We start from the raw sequence: 18184 nt of genomic DNA on the forward strand, positions 1-18184 counted from the left end.
TGCACAACAACCAAAATCCCAAATGTTAATTTTGACAAGATTAAAATTCAGCCTGAAATGATCTTCTAACAGTTAAATACAATTAAGGGAATTTCTGCACTGTGGGGATTTTTTATATAATTTGTCAGAATTTCAGATAAATAAATCCATAAAGATTCAATAGAAAGTAATAATTTTGCTTCACAAAAATGCTGTTTGTCCAAATGAATACAATATTAGTTGGGGAAAGAAAAGAGAAGTGCACTAAATTGTAATGCAGTCTACACATTCAATTTCACAGAAAGATGAATAGCACCCTCTACTGGACACTTATTGTTTCACAACAATAGTGTGAAATAATACAGATCAAGCAAAAACTAAACTAAATGGCTGTAAACAATGTTTCATGACATTTAGGATTCAGATTAAGCTTTATTCCTAAAAATATATATTGTTTAGTTACTTTCCAATATGTAGGAACTGTGATTATCACTGAGCCTTTGAAGAAGATGCATAATAATAATACATTTTTAGAAAAACATGAAGCTGTGGTCATTGCTACAATCGGCATAAAATTACCATATCTTTCCTTGACCGTCTTCCCCTTTTATGTGCTGTCACACATAAAATTTGGTCGCCTTTACAGCTTCTGTGTTTTTGCTACCGATGTCCACGTTAATGTTGTATCACAATACTGTTGATAGGTCACAAAAAGGCATCCCACAAAGCTTTCATTTAGGATGGGGAAGATTGGTTTCATGACAAAATTCATGAATGCTTCTGAAATAGCTATATCTTGCCTATTAGGTTCAGTGTAATGCAAGGAACTCTACAGACAAAGCTGTTTATGTGAACAAAACCAGGTTCAAGAGTTAAACCCTGCGGTGAATTACTCTAAAACATATGACTTCAACAGATACCAAACCAGTGTACAATGCCTGTACTTCCGTTATTATCATTCCTGACCCCATAAAAGCATCTTTTACAGATCAACATCTTTTAACTTGTTCTTGAATCACTGACATGTTTGTTTAACTGTATCTAGGGATACCGTCATGGTATGTGTTTATTAGACTGCTGGGCAACCATGACACCCATTCAATACCCACTTTCTTCATTTTACTTGCAGTAGGAGAAGACTGGCAGAAGAAGTATGAATGTACTTTAAAGGGGCACTATGAGGATTAAGTTTTAGAGAAGAAATGCAAACTCAGAATTTTAATATTTACATTATTAATGAGGTAATAATACAAACTCAGATTTATTTATTTTTCCCCCCTAACTGAATAAACTCTCTCAGAGGAAAATAAGGTCCCCAGAACACCGTTTGAAGCTAGAGAGGTGGCAGGGTCCGCCAAATATAAACAAAGTAATTGTGATGTCCTTTAAAGGTGCACTATGTAGTTTTGGGGAAGAAATTTAAATCAGAAGAATGCCTAAATGCCTAGATAAATTAAATAAACAAACTCACATTGTTTTCATGGCTGAATAAACTGAGTGAACAAATTGACCTTAAAGGACAACACAATTTCATACTGTTTATTTTGTTTATATGTGGTGGACCCTGCCACCTTTCTAGCTTCAAACAGTGTTCTGGGGACCTTATTTTCCTCTGAGAACAGCTTGTTTATTCAGTCATGGAAAAGATCAATATTTGTGAGTTTGTATCATTACCTCTTTAATATTGTAAATATTAAAATTCTGAGTTTGAATTTCTTCTCCAAAATAGTGCCCCTTTAAGGTCAGTTTGTTTATTCAGTTTATTCTGTCATGCAAATGGAGATTGGGGATAAAAAAAAATCAGTCAATGAAGAACTTTCTCTTTTGATTAAAATTTCTTCCCCAAAACTACATAGTGCACCTTCAAGGAAAGCTCAAAATCGTAAAGTTGGACCCATCTTGACCAGTTACCTGTTGAAGTTTAAGACTTAAAGGGTAAATCCACACAAATCACACAAACCTGCATATGCTATGGGCTGAAACTTTGAAGCATGTTGAGGTTTTGGCCACAAGGCAAATGTTGATATCACACAGTGTCCTCCATCAGCTGCTATGACATCACCTATTGGGATGTGGCCAAGAGTTCAGCTTGATTGTTTCAACCCATGTTTGAACCACAAAAATAGTCTACATGTCTCAAACATTTTATGTGTCATTATTATCACATTGAGTAAAATAAGCATTTATTTTCTCATAAGAATCATTAAAGCACTCAAAAAACAACATTTTGTAGCTACTTTACTGCGCAGAGGTGGACCCAGGGTGCCGGCGCGACGTCACAGTCAATAAATCTAACGCACCCTTGGCTACTTGGAGGAGGGCGGTGCTAGTGGTGCCCAAGAAGCAGGGCCTTGCCTTTGTGGTTGTAGAAAGAGAAGATGGCTCCCGTTCTGGAGAAACAGCTCCCGGGCCCAGCCGGGGCAGGCGACAACAACAACGAAGAAGAAGAAGGACAAAACCTCTGGCAAGTCCTGCTGCTCTTTTAAACGACTTCATGTCTGTCGTGGCCCTTCTTGGAAAATGACAGCCGTAGTGGTTCTTGCTTTGTCACTGCCGGTCGCTCACAATCAGACACCGGCCCGGCTAGCAGTAACACTAGCTAGCACTAACTGAAGCTGGGCGGCCAGTGTGCTAGCTTACGTTACTTGTGTTAGCAGCTCGGCTAACGTCAGCTATGCTGAGTGGACTAGCGTTACTGCTGATTAACTTACCATTAGCAAGTTATATTAAAACAAGGGGGTTTGTTGAATGATCAATCAAGTTTGAGACAGCCATTCATACTGTCAGGGGCTTTAGCTGTTAGCTGACGTTAAGACAACACCTAACTACCAACTAGCTCCTTTATGCAGGATACAACAAGCTAACAGGGACGAAAACGATAACAAGCGAATACCATAACCGACTGAAAGTGTGTAGAAAAATAACGTTGGTTTTAGTAAGAGCTTATCATTAGGAATCGTGCACTTATGATGCTTCAGCTTGTGGTTTCATGTCCTTTGCTAGCTACTTATGTCTAGCTTACCGGTCAGTGCAGATGACTTATCATTTCCTGCTTTTTTTCGTGTTGTCGTGGACACATCACTGGGCTTATAGAAACAGTGGAATAATCTTCTCTATCGTTGTGAGTTATGTAATATTAGCAGACCATTTACTGTTTTGGTAGCAGCTTATGTTTTCAGATAGGTAGCTGTCAAATGTGCCACTGGACTGTGTGTCTGTTTTCCTCAATGTGTGTCTTGTTGTTTCTTGTAGGTCCTCAATACTGAGTGAAGTTTCAACTAGATCGAGTTCAAAGTTGCCATCAGGAAAAAACATCCTGGTATTTGGTAAGTGTGTGAAAGTCTCCCTTCTGCATTGTTTGTATGTTTATTTGTGATGGTCAACCCTGAGGGGTGTGAAGGGCCCGCAAACTGCAAAACCACACTGAACTCACCAAAACGATTGCTTGCACTTTAAAACCGTTCTGACTTTTTAAACAGCGCTGTTTCTTCCCACACTCTTGTAAGGAAGACATAATAAACACGAAATACAGAGAAGTCTACTTGGGTGCGGGAGTACTTATGTGGGTTGGTCTTTCAGAAAATGTGAGAAATACTGCTATTGAACAGAGAGACTTGTTTGAAAGATTGGCAGCCTCTGACGGGCATGAGTCATTGCATTGGAGATAGAAAGATTGAAGAATAATACGACTGCTACTAATGATAATGAATAATGTCAAATGTAAGCTGATGAATAATCTGTCTTGCAGGTGAGGATGGATCGGGAAAAACGTCACTTGTGGCCAAACTTCAAGGAGCTGATCACAACAAGAGAGGGAGGGGACTGGAGTATCTGTACTTAAATGTCCATGATGAGGACAGAGATGGTAGGTTTACCAGCTGTAACATTTCTGTGCTTGTTTTAGAGCAGTAGCCTTTAAAAAATAAAACAACAATTGTGTCGCTTATATGTAATTCGCATTTTGGTTGTTTGTTTCTCTGCAGACCTTACCCGCTGTAATGTGTGGATCCTGGACGGAGACCTATACCACAAAGGCCTACTTAAGTTTGCTGTTTCAGCCCAGTCACTACCTGACTGTTTAGCGGTGTTTGTTGCGGATATGTCACGGCCCTGGACCATTATGGAGTCGCTGCAGAAGTGGGGGAGCGTGATGCGTGACCATGTGGACAAGCTCAAGCTCCAACCTGAGGACATGAGAGAAATGGAGCAGAAGAGTAAGTAGTGTTTGAATTTATCTACTCATACGTTACTCGCATTTTGGATGGTAGCGAAATTAAACGTCCAGTTTAGTAAATCCTCAATGATGTGTTTTTCATTGGTACACATACAGGGCTTTTATTTAGAAGATTACTAGCATTTTGTATAAAACTTTTGTTTCCCTCTGGACCCAGCTTCAAACTATGCGTTTTTTAAAGTGGTTTAGAGCTTAAATCTCAAATTTTCTTCTACTGTTCAATATTATCTCTAAATTAGCATGTGTACATTTTTATCACATAGCTGGCCCGTTCCCTGGTTGACCATTGGGTCAATGCAAAGATGACCATGAAAGGATTAAAGGAGTGGTCAATGTGCGTTAAAATGCTATGAATTTGTTAAAGTAGAGACGTTGGTTAAGATTGATATGACTCAGGAGAGGGCTAAAAGAAAAAAGCACTCAGAGAAGAAGCCTGAAGCATCCCAGTGTGGAAGCAATGGCAGTCTTACATAAGAGCCAGACTCCTTGCTGACTGGCTGCCTGGAACAAGGAGAGATTGGTCCCTGGCTGCATAGCATGGAAGGCAAACGCTGTGTAACATTACACATTGTCACAGATGTTTCTAGGTCATCATCAGAGAGGCCCATGATCCTCAGCTGCGTGTTCTTGCTGGAGGCGAGTTCTGCAGATCAATGAATGTAATGCACTCAGAGATGTTGTTCTCCTGTTAATTTTAGATGTGGTCATCTCTCGCTTATGAACAGTTTGAACAGTTCTTTTGTTTTTGTAGAGATTCTTGTTTTCAAGACAACTTAGTTCAGCTGGCAGGGTTTTACAGAAGCCTCCTCTGTGCCTTGGAATTGCCCTGCTGCCTTTGCAAGACTGAAATGACTTACTGCAAAGGAGTCAAATAGTTTAATTAGTGCAGACGAATATGACAGAACAGTTTTAAAAATGCTTTGACATACAGCATGGCAATACACTGACAAGTAGTAACAAGTAGTCTAATCTGCTGGCAAACATGTGAAAAAGAAAAGGGAAGCTGGTAGCCAAGTGATGACTCAAGCACATTGTTAAACACAAACACATTAAGTGGGTATAATGACTTTTAATGGGTCCACATTTTCATCTTGTTTTACTGGCTTTTTTCAGTTCAAGCTGCTGTAACAGTTAAGCATAGGTGATTTTTATACAATGCATTAGAAAGGAAATACTGCCTGGAAATGATACATTATATCTTGTTCACCAAATGTAGGATTGCAGCTACATTACAGCTAAAGTGCAGTTGTAGTGTTTTTCTGTGCACTTGAGGAGTCCTCACAATTTGGTCTGTTTTTTGGGTTTAACTTTAAATCTGTTTGTCAGATTTCTGTACAGTTCCTCCTACTTAACATTTTGACCCCACCCACTGACATGGTCAGATTTCCTTTTTAGCTGAGCCATGTCATCCAGATAAAGCATCTTCCACCCTGTCTGTGGTGATGTCAGAAGCAGATTGGTAAAATCTGGTCAGATTATTTGTGGATATGAGTGTGTGAGTGAGAGAGACAGGCTGACAGACAGACTGGAAGTTTGTGTGTGTGTGTCAGTGGCTGTTGTCCAGGGAGTCTTGCAGGCGTCTTGCATCATTGTTCCCTCCCCTCCCGGCAGCAGCGTCAGGGAAAGGAAGGGACGTAAACTGAGCGGGTCTGAATGCAGTCAGTGGGCCGGACGTTCTGACTCCTGTTGTGCTGTAACTGAAGAAGGCTGGCTACTGGAGTCGTCTCAAGTCAAATTACAGGATGAGCCTATTGCTGCTGGGACCGCATGTTGAAATGGGAAATATTTAACTCTGAGTCCTCTGTGGTAGTGATGACACAGAGATTCTTTTTCTTTTTCTTTAGCTACAGTATCTGTGACTGGTGTCTAGGCAAATATGTCGGGTATTTTGTTTTGACTCTAGGTCTGTTAGGAAAAGGAAAAAGGGTTGGCAGCTGTAAAACGTGTTTGAGCCATTAACTAGTAAACAGTTTAAGACTGATTCAAATGTTAATAGCAGGTGACCCCAAATTTGCTTGTGTGGCCAGTACAGACAGCTTTAATCGTACAAAAACAATTATGTAATAAGGATCCCAATGATTAAAGTGAAATTTTGCTGATTTTCAGCCAGGTTTGTATCATCACAATATGGGTATTATGTGCAAGTGAACAATGTTCAACTTCTCTCCATCTTACTTGCAACCAGAGCTCATGTATTAGTCATCAGATGGGCTTCTGCTGGGTCTAGAGCTGTTGTCTGAGCTACAGATTGTACTTCTGCATTTTCTGAATGTTTTGTTTGTTCACTTCCACAGACATGCTATTGTTTTTCCAAAGATGACAGCAGAATCATTCAATCATAATGAACCATTAATGCCCACTCAAACCCCTTGCCCTAACTCTTACCTTCTTGGTTTGACATCAAGAACATGATTGCTATGATTGAATGAACAAATATGACTTCCATCCTTGGGGAAAAAAGTTTGGATCAAGAGAAGGGCGACTCTGCATTGCCTATTTCTCACCTAAAATGTATTAATGTGCTGTTGTATTGGCTGTAATACTAGAACGTTTGTGAGCAGGCAGCTGCCTTTTTTTTTTTTGCTGGAACACAGACAAACCAAAGCCCAAGCATCAAACAACTCGCAGTACCTCACCGACCAGCGTGCAGTTGTGTAGTTCGGAGCAGTGCACTCTTATTTTTGGAGGTTTTCTTCCTTCTACTGAATACCAAAGCCCTTTTTCTATGTTTTCTCTTGTCATATCGCACCAATTTCAGAAATATGTCTTTCTACTGCATAAGTGGTGAAATATTTCTTTGAAGAAGGTCTAAGTTTCAAGACTTAAAGTACAGTATATTTGATTTAATGAAGGCCGAACTGTCCTCGATTATGTGTGCCAATGCATTCGGACCTCACCTTTGTTTGTGGAACAGATAAACAGGTCTTAGTGGGGCAAAGTCTGTCTGTCTTCACTTTCTATTTTAAAGGGATACTCCACCCAAGATCTCTCCTTTTATAGCATCACATACCTGCTGTAGGTTTGATCACTGCCCAATAAATGTTGTCTCTCGCCTGTTATTCATTTATTAAATCACCTAGTTGTGTGCCATCTCAAGGCCCAGCAGACCTCCTGTGTAGCTTTAAGACTCTGCACTGAAAAGGATTAGATGAAAGTCTGACTTCTCGAAGTCATTCAAATTTTTGCCAAATTAAGTTCAGATGTCCTCTGTATATAAACCTCAGCTGGGGACCAGATATTTTTATGAATCTTCTTTTGGGTGGTGTAAAATCATCATGTTAAATTCCTGCCTTTAAGCTCTAATATACATACTCTAACCTATTCGTGTGTATGCACTGGATTTGTGTAATCCTGTGTCCAAGAAGGGTTCCCTTTTTAGATTGCTTGGAACACATGTTGTCGCCCCATATACTAAATCCCATGTTTAAAAGTAAAGGAGGCTCAAAACGGCGAGTCAATCTGGCTTTGTGGGCTGTCCCCAACTGCATTCCCGAAGCTCCTGAGGAAGTAGGCCAAAGCTTCCTGCATATAACCCTCCCACCCACCACCACCTCTTCCTCACACCACAGCCTTGTAAATGTCTTGACAACTGGGGAAGCGAATTAGTAAAGTAGGATGCCATTTATATATATATGTTTTTCTACCTTTCACCCAAGGCTTATTATGTAACTGGAGATTTTTCATGTTAACACCAATGATACTACACTATATATCAGTAATGACTGCTTAATGTGTATTTAAGTTTGGATTTTTTTTTCCAACAGGTATTTGGAAAAAGTGTGAATATGTTTATATGCCAGTAAAGTCTACTCTTAAGTACCCCATGATCTAATTTCAGCAACATAGTTTGAGGCTGAGCACAACATTTTACACTGCACTGTAAAACCAGGTTTATAATTCTGCATCAGGGTGTTGCAGAGGCTACAAGTGGCTTAGTTTGCTTGCTTAATGTGTTTCTACTGCCCGACACATTTATATTTCAGATTTTTTTTGTTAGCCATGTCATCAACTTTTTGCACATAACTTGTTAATTTATATAACTTGGTGTTATTCTGTGTTGTCCTATATTAAATGCCTGTTGAATGAGGTTATAAGGCAGAGAGAATGTAGTGCAAACCACTTGGGAGTGAGAGACATTTTTATTGGGTAAGAGGAAGGTCTACAAAAGCATTGCTGATTTTCTTTTATTATTTATACCTATGGGTACATGATGAGATCTCCTTTCATTTTGGATTTTCTTATAAAAAGACAACTGTTCTTTTAGTGATGTATTGTGAACCAGGAGTCAGTATGATAGAAAACAAGGTAAACAAGAGTATGTGAGACCAAGCATCATCATTAACAAAAGAGACACAGTGAGGCAGATAAAGACATTGGAAACATAACTAATCTTCATTTTTATTGAGCTTATCTGGAGTTGTATGTTTTGTTCACTAATGTTTTGAATCTCTTACTCCCTTTGTCTTTCCACTAGTGGTGAAAGCTTTTCAAGAGTATGCAGAGCCGGAGGATGCCACCCCAGCCTCCCCACAGAGACGGGCCCCGACAGCAGGGGAAGAGGAGGCCGTCGTGCTACCGCTTGGGGACAACACACTCACACACAACCTGGGCATTCCAGTGCTAATAGTTTGCTCAAAGGTAAATACTTCCTTCAGCCCCAAGACTCTTGTATGTGAAGCCATCGACTCTTTCAAGAGAGGGCTAATACTTTGGTATTGCCAGAAGAGGATTTATCTATCAAAGCTTCTCTGACCTAATACTACATCCATGTGACCAAAGAGTCAGTCAAAGGAATGATACTGAATAAAACCTAATGGAATACTTAAACATGGTGATGCAGTATGGCGATATTGTTCCATTTACTGCAAATAAGAACAACCTGTCCTCACTCAAAATTATCACTGTTGTTTGTATAAATGTCCTGCTAGCCTGCTGGTACCTTTTCTCTACTGAGCTCTGAGTTGCATGAGGTAAAATGGCACAGAAAGCTTCCTTTGACACCCTGACAGAAGCCCTCACTGCTTGTTTCCTCTGATGGGTTCTTGAGTTGTCACCATGTGAGGCACAGACTGCATGTAGAGTCAGTCCAAACCAATAATGATACATGTGCATTAGCAGCAGTTTTATGTTGTGCTTTTGTAAGGCAGCTTCCTCTAATGAAAAGCGGCCATTATACTTGCTTGTTAACCCTCCAGGCAGGACTAGTTCTGGAAAACACAGTGCAGCCATCAGCAGAGTTTCACATGCTAGCTGTGACCAAAAAATGGTGAATGTGCCTTTTTTATGTGAGGTGCTTCTGTTTAGCCCTTCTCAGAGGAAAAAGGATTCAGCTTGGGAGAGGGAGACATTCTTCAAAACCATTATTTGCTATATAGTTCTTCATTTTATCTATAGATGGTTAAAATTGAGAATTCTTTTTACTTTTGACTGTAAAACTCTGCTGTCAGTCTTCTTTCAAACCTGGTCCCTTCTGTCATGACTAATCATGAAAGAGTAGAGAAAGTAGAGGTCATCATCTTGGGATTCATGCCAGGTTGTAGCAGAGGCTCAGCAGGCAGCACACCAAAAATCTCTTCCCAGAGCCTTCCAAGGGCAAGTTTGCAACCATGTCCTCAGAGCACATAGTGATTTGAAGGTGTCCTTCCTTCTAACCCTCACCAACTCCTGCCTCAGTCATTTGCTGTCGCTGATCTGTTTACATTTCTGTGTTGTGAATAACTTCCTAGGACAATTATATTTTACTGGGCACTTAAGAGAGGAAAAAAACAACATTTGGAAGGGGGTGTATTGATGTGAATCACAACTGTCTCTCCCAGTCAGGGTAAAATTGGCTGAAGATGCAGAGAGCAATGTAACCATGTCCCTTTGTTTGTGAATTCTAGCATTTTATTGTCTGTGCAGTTAAAATATTTATCTTTTTCTTCTTTCAATCCCTAATTCTTCAGTGCGACGCAGTCAGTGTACTAGAGAAGGAGCACGACTACAGAGAGGAGCACTTCGATTTCATCCAGTCCCACATCAGGCGATTTTCCTTACAGTGTATCCTTTTAATTGTTTGATATTCATTGTAATTAAACACTGACTGTTCGAACAGAATGGGCCATACGTCAGGGTTTTTTTATGTGGTCCTTAATATTCTGTTATGTTAATCTGTGTTATGTCTGAATATAATCACCTTACCTACTATTTATGTCATTACCTGATGGCTTGATGCCTTAACTGAATGTAACAGATGGAGCTGGCCTGATCTATACTTCAGTCAAAGAGGAGAAGAACATGGACCTGCTTTACAAATATATAGTACATAAGATGTATGACTTCCAGTTCACCACGCCTGCCTTAGTGGTGGAGAAGGATGCAGTGTTCATGTAAGTGAGGCAACAGATGGTTTTATACCAAAACCCAATTCTCATTTTTATTCTATGTAAAAAACTTAAAGTAATCAACCGTAATAGAATTTATATCAATACACCACATGTAGTTAAACTGTTTCCCTCTTTCTTTTAGTCCATCTGGATGGGATAATGAGAAGAAAATTGGGATTTTGCATGAAAACTTCACAACAGTCAGACCTGAAGATCCATTTGAAGATTTTATCACAAAGCCCCCAGTACGAAAGGTATGGCAATGCAAATACTGACAACTTCCAACTCAACCTAAAGGATGACATTACAATCCAAAACAGTCAATTGAATAACCGCATGCCTTCTCCTGGACTCTTCTTCACAGCTGGTTCATGACAAAGAGATATGTGCAGAGGATGAGCAGGTTTTCCTGATGAAGCAACAGGTATGTGTCAGTCTTTCTTGCATATTTCATGATTTCTGTCACCAGCTACTGACATTGAGAGAGTGTCAGAAAATTCCATATGTTGATTTCAAATGCAAGCTGCCAAAATGTCTTCTCCCTGATCAAAGTGGATAACATGGACAGATGTTTTGTTAATGGTTCGAGTGTTTGTTGTAGCATGAGAAAATAGAGGGGGGGGGGGATTTTTCATCTGTTTAGCAAAGCTATCTCAAAAACCTTAAACTGCTAAAATTGGCTAAACTTGATGCCAGGACTTTTGTTAGATTGTGGTGATCCTGAACTGGCATTCATTATTAAATACATTTGCATACTTTTAGTCATGTGCTGGTGAACATCTGAAACTTCTACATGGCAAGTAACATTATCTCCACTTCCTATTTTGTGGACAAAAAAGGCAATCTAAAAAAAACATTCAACCAAGGCTTCAGCTTTACAGGTTAGAGAAGTGTTCAGTGTTAGTTGAGGTTTCGTTCTGCACTGACTGTCCTTCTAATTGTGGACATCAAAATCAAAGTTTGTACGGGAGGTGATTGAATCTTATGTTGAATACACTGTGGAGGCTTTCAAAATGATGAAAAGTTTTAAAAATATGTATGTTTGAAATTAGTTTTAGAGGAAATCCAAAATAAGTCAACCATTTCTGTTAGCAATATCCATTTTGACTCACTGATTCCCTTTCGTATGCATAAGAACATGTTGCTGAAACCATAAACCTCCTACGAATTAAGACATTTACTTTCAACATTTTTTTACTCTACAGTCTATGTTAGCGAAGCAGCCAGCCACGCCAACAAGAGGAGCAACAGTAAGTGTCTTAACATTATTAAATGACAAACCGTAGAAATAGATTTTTCTTTTTCTTCTAATTATCCTGTTTTGTTGTTGTTGTATTGGTTTGTGACCACAGTGTTGCTTTGGTCTCTGTGTTGCAGGAGTCTCCAGGACGGACAGCCTCAGGCTCTCCACGGCCCGCGGGTCGTGCCGGCCAACCCACTGTGACCAGCGGCTCACCAATGGCTGCTGTCAAAAAGCCTGACCCTAACATGAAAGGTGGGAGCTCTTTTAGAACTAATTTATTTTCCTACCTGATTATTGTGGTTCATACTGTGTACTCCTCCACAGTGTTTTGTATTTAATTCAAGATTCTCTTTATGTTTGGACCCCTGCAAAAAAACGGCTTTGATCGCAGTCCTTTCCATTCCCCTTTGATCTTTTGGCTGTAATGAGAATAGCTTTTTCCTTAAGTGCAGCAATATTGCCCCCAAGAGGTAACAACGAAAATAATCCACATAACAATAGATTCCTGCGCCTCCCCCCGAGCTGGCCACCCTTAAGGAGAAATAATGATTTTGTCTCCATTATTAAGTACAGTAGGGGGCCGAGTGCATTCCAGCCGAACACAACAGAAGCCTGGGTTGAACAAGATTTAATAGAGGCCTGTTCAACTTGCCTATTGTGGTTATGAATTCAAATGTTGTTACTAAAATGGCTTTATTTTATTCTGTGTGCAAATCTCAAAAAGGAAAGTTATGTGTTTATAGCAGCTGGATCAACCCTCTTCAACTGTACCACCACATTTCTTTCTAATAAAGGATGCTTTGTGGACTATTTCCTTATCCAACTCAAGGATCCTAAGATAAGAGGTGTCATATGCTGTACAGATAGTAAAGCCCTCTGAGAAAAAGTTTTGGTTTGAGGGTGGTGCGAATACCAGAGTGCACTACACCGCCCCTCACAGGTTAAAGAGCTTTGTTCCTGAACTTTAGAAGATAAAGAAATTGCCTTATTTTGATTAAACGTGGCAGGATATGTTTTTTGAGAGAAGTAAATGAAGCTATCCCAGACTGTTAATAATAATCAGCCTGTTGTTTTCATTATTCTTGGTGTTGAGAAGGTAACAAGCAGCTCAATAATTAAGTGTGGTGGGTGTTATCAAGTGAGAATATGTACAACCTATTCAAACCTCTGTTTTCTTATCGTAGGCAATTTTCAATTCAGAAGTTTCAGTAATGCAGAAGTGATTTTAAGTTCCATGTTTTTCCTGCAGCGGGGGCTGCCAATGAGGGAGTGCTGGCTAACTTCTTCAACAGCCTGTTGAGTAAAAAGACTGGCGCCCCGGGGAGCCCAGGAAGTGGAGCAGTTGGAGCTGGAGTGCAAGGGTCTGCCAAGAAAACAGGTACAACTTCTTCAAGTACTCTCACCCATCATCTCTTTCTATTTTCAAACCTTCTTCCTTACAGGTTAGCAGAACAGTTCTCAAGCATTGTTGTTGACTTGACTTGAGATCCATCTCAGAGCACAGACTGCATGTACACTTAAGTCAAGACAAGAGGAGTTAGAAACAGTTGTTGAAAGAGGCTGTGGACCATTTTGCTGTCTGGAGTTTTATCTCTGCAGCCTGAGAAAGAAGGTTAAAACAGGAGAGAAAGAAAAGTTGTCTTCTTTGACTGAACTTCTGAGACCTGAAGGAACTTGTCACAGGCCTGTATGCACCAAACCTTCAATCATAAGTGCCCCCATGAAACTAATGCCACTCACTCCATGTCATATCGCACTGCACTCTTGCTCAACTAATTATTTACCTGTAATTTTACTTCAGTAACCTGTGCTGTTTTGCATGTCAACAGTTCTTATGTTCAGCTCCAGCACATGTTTTTTGTTATATTTCAATAATATAACAAAGTCAAATACTGTTTGTGAAATGGCTGAATGTACCCAGTGAAATGTTGAGGGGAAACCTCTCATAACTCATCTCTCTGTCTGAGACCACTGACATTCACGTTTTGTTCCAGCGCTGAACAGAGTTAACATCTTTTTGAGACCGAGCTGAAAGGATAATGCATGAGTATATGTCCCCTTTGTCTGATGATTAGTTTTGCATGTGTGTGTTAACTGTGGCAGCGAGCCGCCGATTCCCAGCATGGGACCGCAACACTATCCAACCCCCATCCATCCGCTTGCTGGCCATAGAAAACTGTTATTTATGAGTACACACAGACGCTACAGGAGATTACTTTGGACTTTGTCTCCTGTCTTTTCCAAGGGCAGAAGCCGGGTTTGACTGACGTCCAGGCCGAGTTGGACAGGATGACTCGCAAACAAGACTCCATGGTTTCAGCTAACAACATACCACCGCCAACAGAGAACGAAGCGTGAAAGCAACAAAAACAGCTGCATCGTCCACTGCAAAAATACATGTACATGCGAGCATAAAAAGAAATTGACCAAATTCCCAATGTCTATATCAGCCAGCACACACAGTGGTTGCACGAGAATGAGTTCAGATGCTATCAGATATTTTGGTGGTCTTGTGAGATGGGAAGAGAGAGAGAATGAAGGTGTTTATGAGATGATAAGTGCTGAAGGCTTGGCTTTATTTCTGTCCTCTCTTCCACTGTAAATGTAATTTTGTGAGGGGTGTCAGTTTATGGAAATATGTGCACACTCCCTGGCAGCCAGCCTGATGTGCTGGGCTGCAGGCCCTCTGGTTTCTGGGGTATAACACCCTGCTGGTGGGTTTTAAAGAGTGGAAATTTTACTGCTCCTGTGGCCTCTGGTTCAGCTTATCTCATGGAAGGAATTTGGTTGTGATTGGAAAGGTATTTAAACTTATATTCATTGAGAGAAGTAATTAAATACTTGCAAACATATGTAGTATGTAAAAAAAAAAAAAAAAAATGTTGGATATGATACTGATGTATTTATACAAAGTTCCTCCTTTTTATTTTATTTTGTGCACCATTTATCGGGTTAAGCAAAAATTCATCTGTATCCACATAACATGTTAAAATGCCACTGACGTCATGACACTAATATGACAAGTCCAGATAGCTGATAGCATATCATATCATTCGCTCTAATCATTTCGAAGGATTCTGTAAATATAAATACAAAAAAATCTATTCAGGTTCACTTTGATTTTGTACAAAATGCAATTCTGTCCAAATTCTGAAAATAGCTTCTTTGATTAAATGAGACTGGTTGAGATTTGACAGGCTTAGAGGTCGCAACAGAATCGCTTCTTTAGCTACAGGTGTGTATATTTGGGGAGGGGGTTGGGCAGCATCTTTCCTACTATAACTCCTAAGTGCCTCGCACAGTTAGCTGTTTGTGTCATAGTAGAGGTGCTTGTCTACATAAGAGGAAATGCACTGTAGCACCATCGGTTAAAAGGTTTTTGTCCATTTCTTGTCATCCAAATAATTTATTTTGTTTTACATTTTTGTTAATGTACAACAAGCCTGTGGTCTGTTATTTTTCAGAAATAAGATTTCTGTGGCCTAGCTGATGGTGTTCAATAGAGCAATAGATTGAATACCTTCATACAAACTGTAAAGGCTGCTCATATTAAGAAGAAACCACATGATGGAAGTTTTGGGTCCATCAGACGAACACTCACTGTGGTTGAAACCACTCGCTCTGCAGCCAAAATACACACGTAACGATTTGTTGTGGTTTGAACAAGATGAGATGTTTTATCCTTCAGTGTGACAGCACTGTGTCCTTTTGGTTTCACGTGGTTTATTCTCGCTGTACTTCGCATGTCGGTTAAAACATTCCCAGTTTCTACATGAAGTAGCTGTAGGAACACTTCCCTGTAGGAAACCTGTTTGTCCAGTCGGGTCTTTTTTGTTTCGCTCTCTCTCAGTGCCCATTTAAAACTACAACCTTTGCCTTCAATGTACAGCTAACAGTTTGTCACACTGGGCGCCCTGCCTTCACAGGAATGCTCCTAATTAATTGTGTGTCCTTAAGGGGTTGCTTAATTGTGTTATGAAATTTTTCTTTTTTTTGCATACTGTACCATATCAAATAATCTGTAAGGATATTTATGGTTTCATGACACCATAATCTAATCAAAATTAATGAAGTGTACATTATTCTTAAGTCTGTATGCAAGGCCCTACTTAATCCTATGGATAGTGTATATGAGTAGCTTTCACAAACGTAATGGCAAGTGTTAAGAGAGCAGCTATTTGCTATTGAAATAATGGCAAAAAAGGAAAACTGGAGTGAATTGGAACATGGAACCAAAGATGCATGTTAGTCACTATTTTCTGCTTTTATATTTTGTAATCATCCATAAGATTAACCAGTGGCCATTTTATTTTGTCCTACTCTTGCATGGAGCCCTTGCATTCCAAACTTCGGACCTGCCTATGAAGTCTTGTTTTGAATAACACCCTGTAAAAATGGTAGAAATGCCTTACTCCACTCAACCATATCTGGGGTTTCAAGAGTTGAAGGAGAAATAATTGTGTACCTAAGATTATGGTAATTCTCTAAACTGGTCTTCAATTAAGGTTTAACTTCATTTTAAAAAAAATGCTCTGTAAGGGAATAACCACATGATCATACTGGTGTACAGTCTACTTTATGCATGATTTGATTTGTTGTCAAAATGATGCTCCACATCTGTTTTGGATTTACTTCTGATCAAGATGAAGCTCTTATTGTTTTTATTTTTCCTTTATTATTTTTTTCCTTATGACTGGGTGGAATGTGCCCCTGAGGGTCTGTTGCCGAAGTGGATGAAGCACAACTTAAGAGCAGCCAGGAGCAGCACCGCCACATGTTGAAATAAGCACTTTTCCCTGGGACACTTGTATCAATTCCCTGTTGGTACAGTTAATGATACAGAATGCATATTTTTCTTTTTTTGCCTCTCTGCCTTTTTATTAGAACATTTAGTAATGAACCTAGAAGTTAACCTAGACAGCAAAACTTCATTATTTATCTGCATTTGCTGCTGAAGTTATGGAAGGTGCTCCTGGTGGTTAACTATGGAATGACCCCTTTCTGTTGGTGATGTACATTTGGAAATCATCATCATTACACCTTTTTGCTTAGGGATGTTTTTGGGACATCTCAAAGTAGATGAACCAAATACATTTCCATTTCTTTTACAGGTCTGTCCTTTTTGCCCACAAAACGTACCCTTGTTTGTGTTTACATCCTACTTAGGCCTGTTTTTGTTTTTGTTGTCAAATATGATTTTGTCCCCAGACATTTTCTGTTTTAAAAGAATTGTAAAATGTCACCCTAACCTGATTGACCACACTGATATTTCCACATAAAAACCTAGCCACACTTTAAAATTTGGCATTTAACTGATGGGAATGAAGTGCTCTCATGCTACTTGGTTTCAAAGTTGCACTTGCTCTTTGTAAAGATGGGTTGTCGCTCCCCAGAATGAGTAATGAAAAGATGTTGTAACTTTTGTATTCAAGCGTCAGTTGAAAGCAACTGCCTCTTCACATCCTAACTGAATTGCCTTCAACCACTATCGACAGTCTACGTCTATATATGAGACTTTGAGCTTCTGCTTCCAGTCCTTTTGTATTCAGGATATCAAGACATTGTAAGCACATGGCTGGCTGCATTTTTGTGTCCTGAATGAATTCAGAAGTTTGATTGTATGACTTTTAACACAATTCTGTAGCCTCTAAGCTGCCATGTGGACTCTTAGCTTCTTACGCCGACAAAGATAAGGAAAATGTTTATCAGACCCCTGGCTTCAATAAAACCAAGAATCCAAAATTTGGTTGATGTTTTACATTTTTGTGTCTGTCTATGCAATGTTTGATTAATCATGTTTTCGACAAAATACTGAAGGTTGTGCGAACGGAAGATTTCACAACATTAATTACTCCACAACAACCCCACATGAAAGCACAAAACAATATGAAATAGTGTTATTGAATTACTGACACTGGTGCTGATTGCTCAATTAAAAATGGAAATGTAAGCAACCAATGACACTGTCAGTAAAACACTGAAAGATCACAAGCATTGGCAAAGATTAAAAGATTTTAAATAGATATTCATATTGTACTTGTAACAAATGTGCTGACAGCCAGAAGAAGACCCCCTTTGCTTTTTATATACAAAATATATATAGCAAAATTCCTCATGTTAAAGCCCTGCAAGTTTGCAACACTAGACATTTTATTGGCTGAGGCATTGCTGAGGAAATGTTTTGTAAAGGTAAATCTGCACATTGTACATTTTAGAAGAGCCTTTAATAGAAAAGTTCGCCCTAAAGTGACTCACCCCCATGCTGATGGAAAAGTCGGATTGAGTTTCATAGTCCACAAATCATTTCTAGAGCTTCACAGAGAAACAGCAATGGAGCATTCACCTAAACAACTGAAGTCGATG

General features: G+C 39.5%; 1 protein-coding gene across 2 annotated transcripts; it reads left to right on the forward strand.

Annotated features, from left to right (window-relative positions):
- Positions 1-2299: 2299 nt before the first annotated feature.
- dync1li2 (dynein, cytoplasmic 1, light intermediate chain 2) lies at positions 2300-17563 on the forward strand. Of its 2 annotated transcripts, none has more exons than XM_073465201.1 (13): positions 2300-2443; positions 3232-3305; positions 3728-3844; positions 3963-4193; positions 8688-8851; positions 10159-10252; positions 10446-10581; positions 10721-10832; positions 10943-11002; positions 11784-11828; positions 11956-12073; positions 13071-13199; positions 14067-17563. In XM_073465201.1, exons 1-13 carry the CDS (start codon positions 2358-2360, stop codon positions 14177-14179), a joined length of 1479 nt encoding a protein of 492 aa, XP_073321302.1. In that variant the 5' UTR covers positions 2300-2357; the 3' UTR covers positions 14180-17563. The 2 variants fall into 2 exon arrangements, with proteins under 2 accessions (XP_073321302.1, XP_073321303.1); XM_073465202.1 differs by having other exon boundaries at positions 2353-2443; positions 14072-14187.
- Positions 17564-18184: the final 621 nt, after the last annotated feature.

Source organism: Pagrus major, chromosome 4 (genome assembly GCF_040436345.1).
Source record: "Pagrus major chromosome 4, Pma_NU_1.0".
Lineage (NCBI taxonomy): Eukaryota > Metazoa > Chordata > Actinopteri > Spariformes > Sparidae > Pagrus > Pagrus major.

Coding starts and splice junctions, on each gene's coding strand:
- dync1li2 (XM_073465201.1), top strand. CDS start 2,358: ATGGCTCCCGTTCTGGAGAAACAGCTCCCGGGCCCAGCCGGGGCAGGC. Junction 10,833..10,942: donor CAAAGCCCCCAGTACGAAAG/GTATGGCAATGC, acceptor TCTTCTTCACAG/CTGGTTCATGACAAAGAGAT. Junction 12,074..13,070: donor GCCTGACCCTAACATGAAAG/GTGGGAGCTCTT, acceptor TTTTTCCTGCAG/CGGGGGCTGCCAATGAGGGA.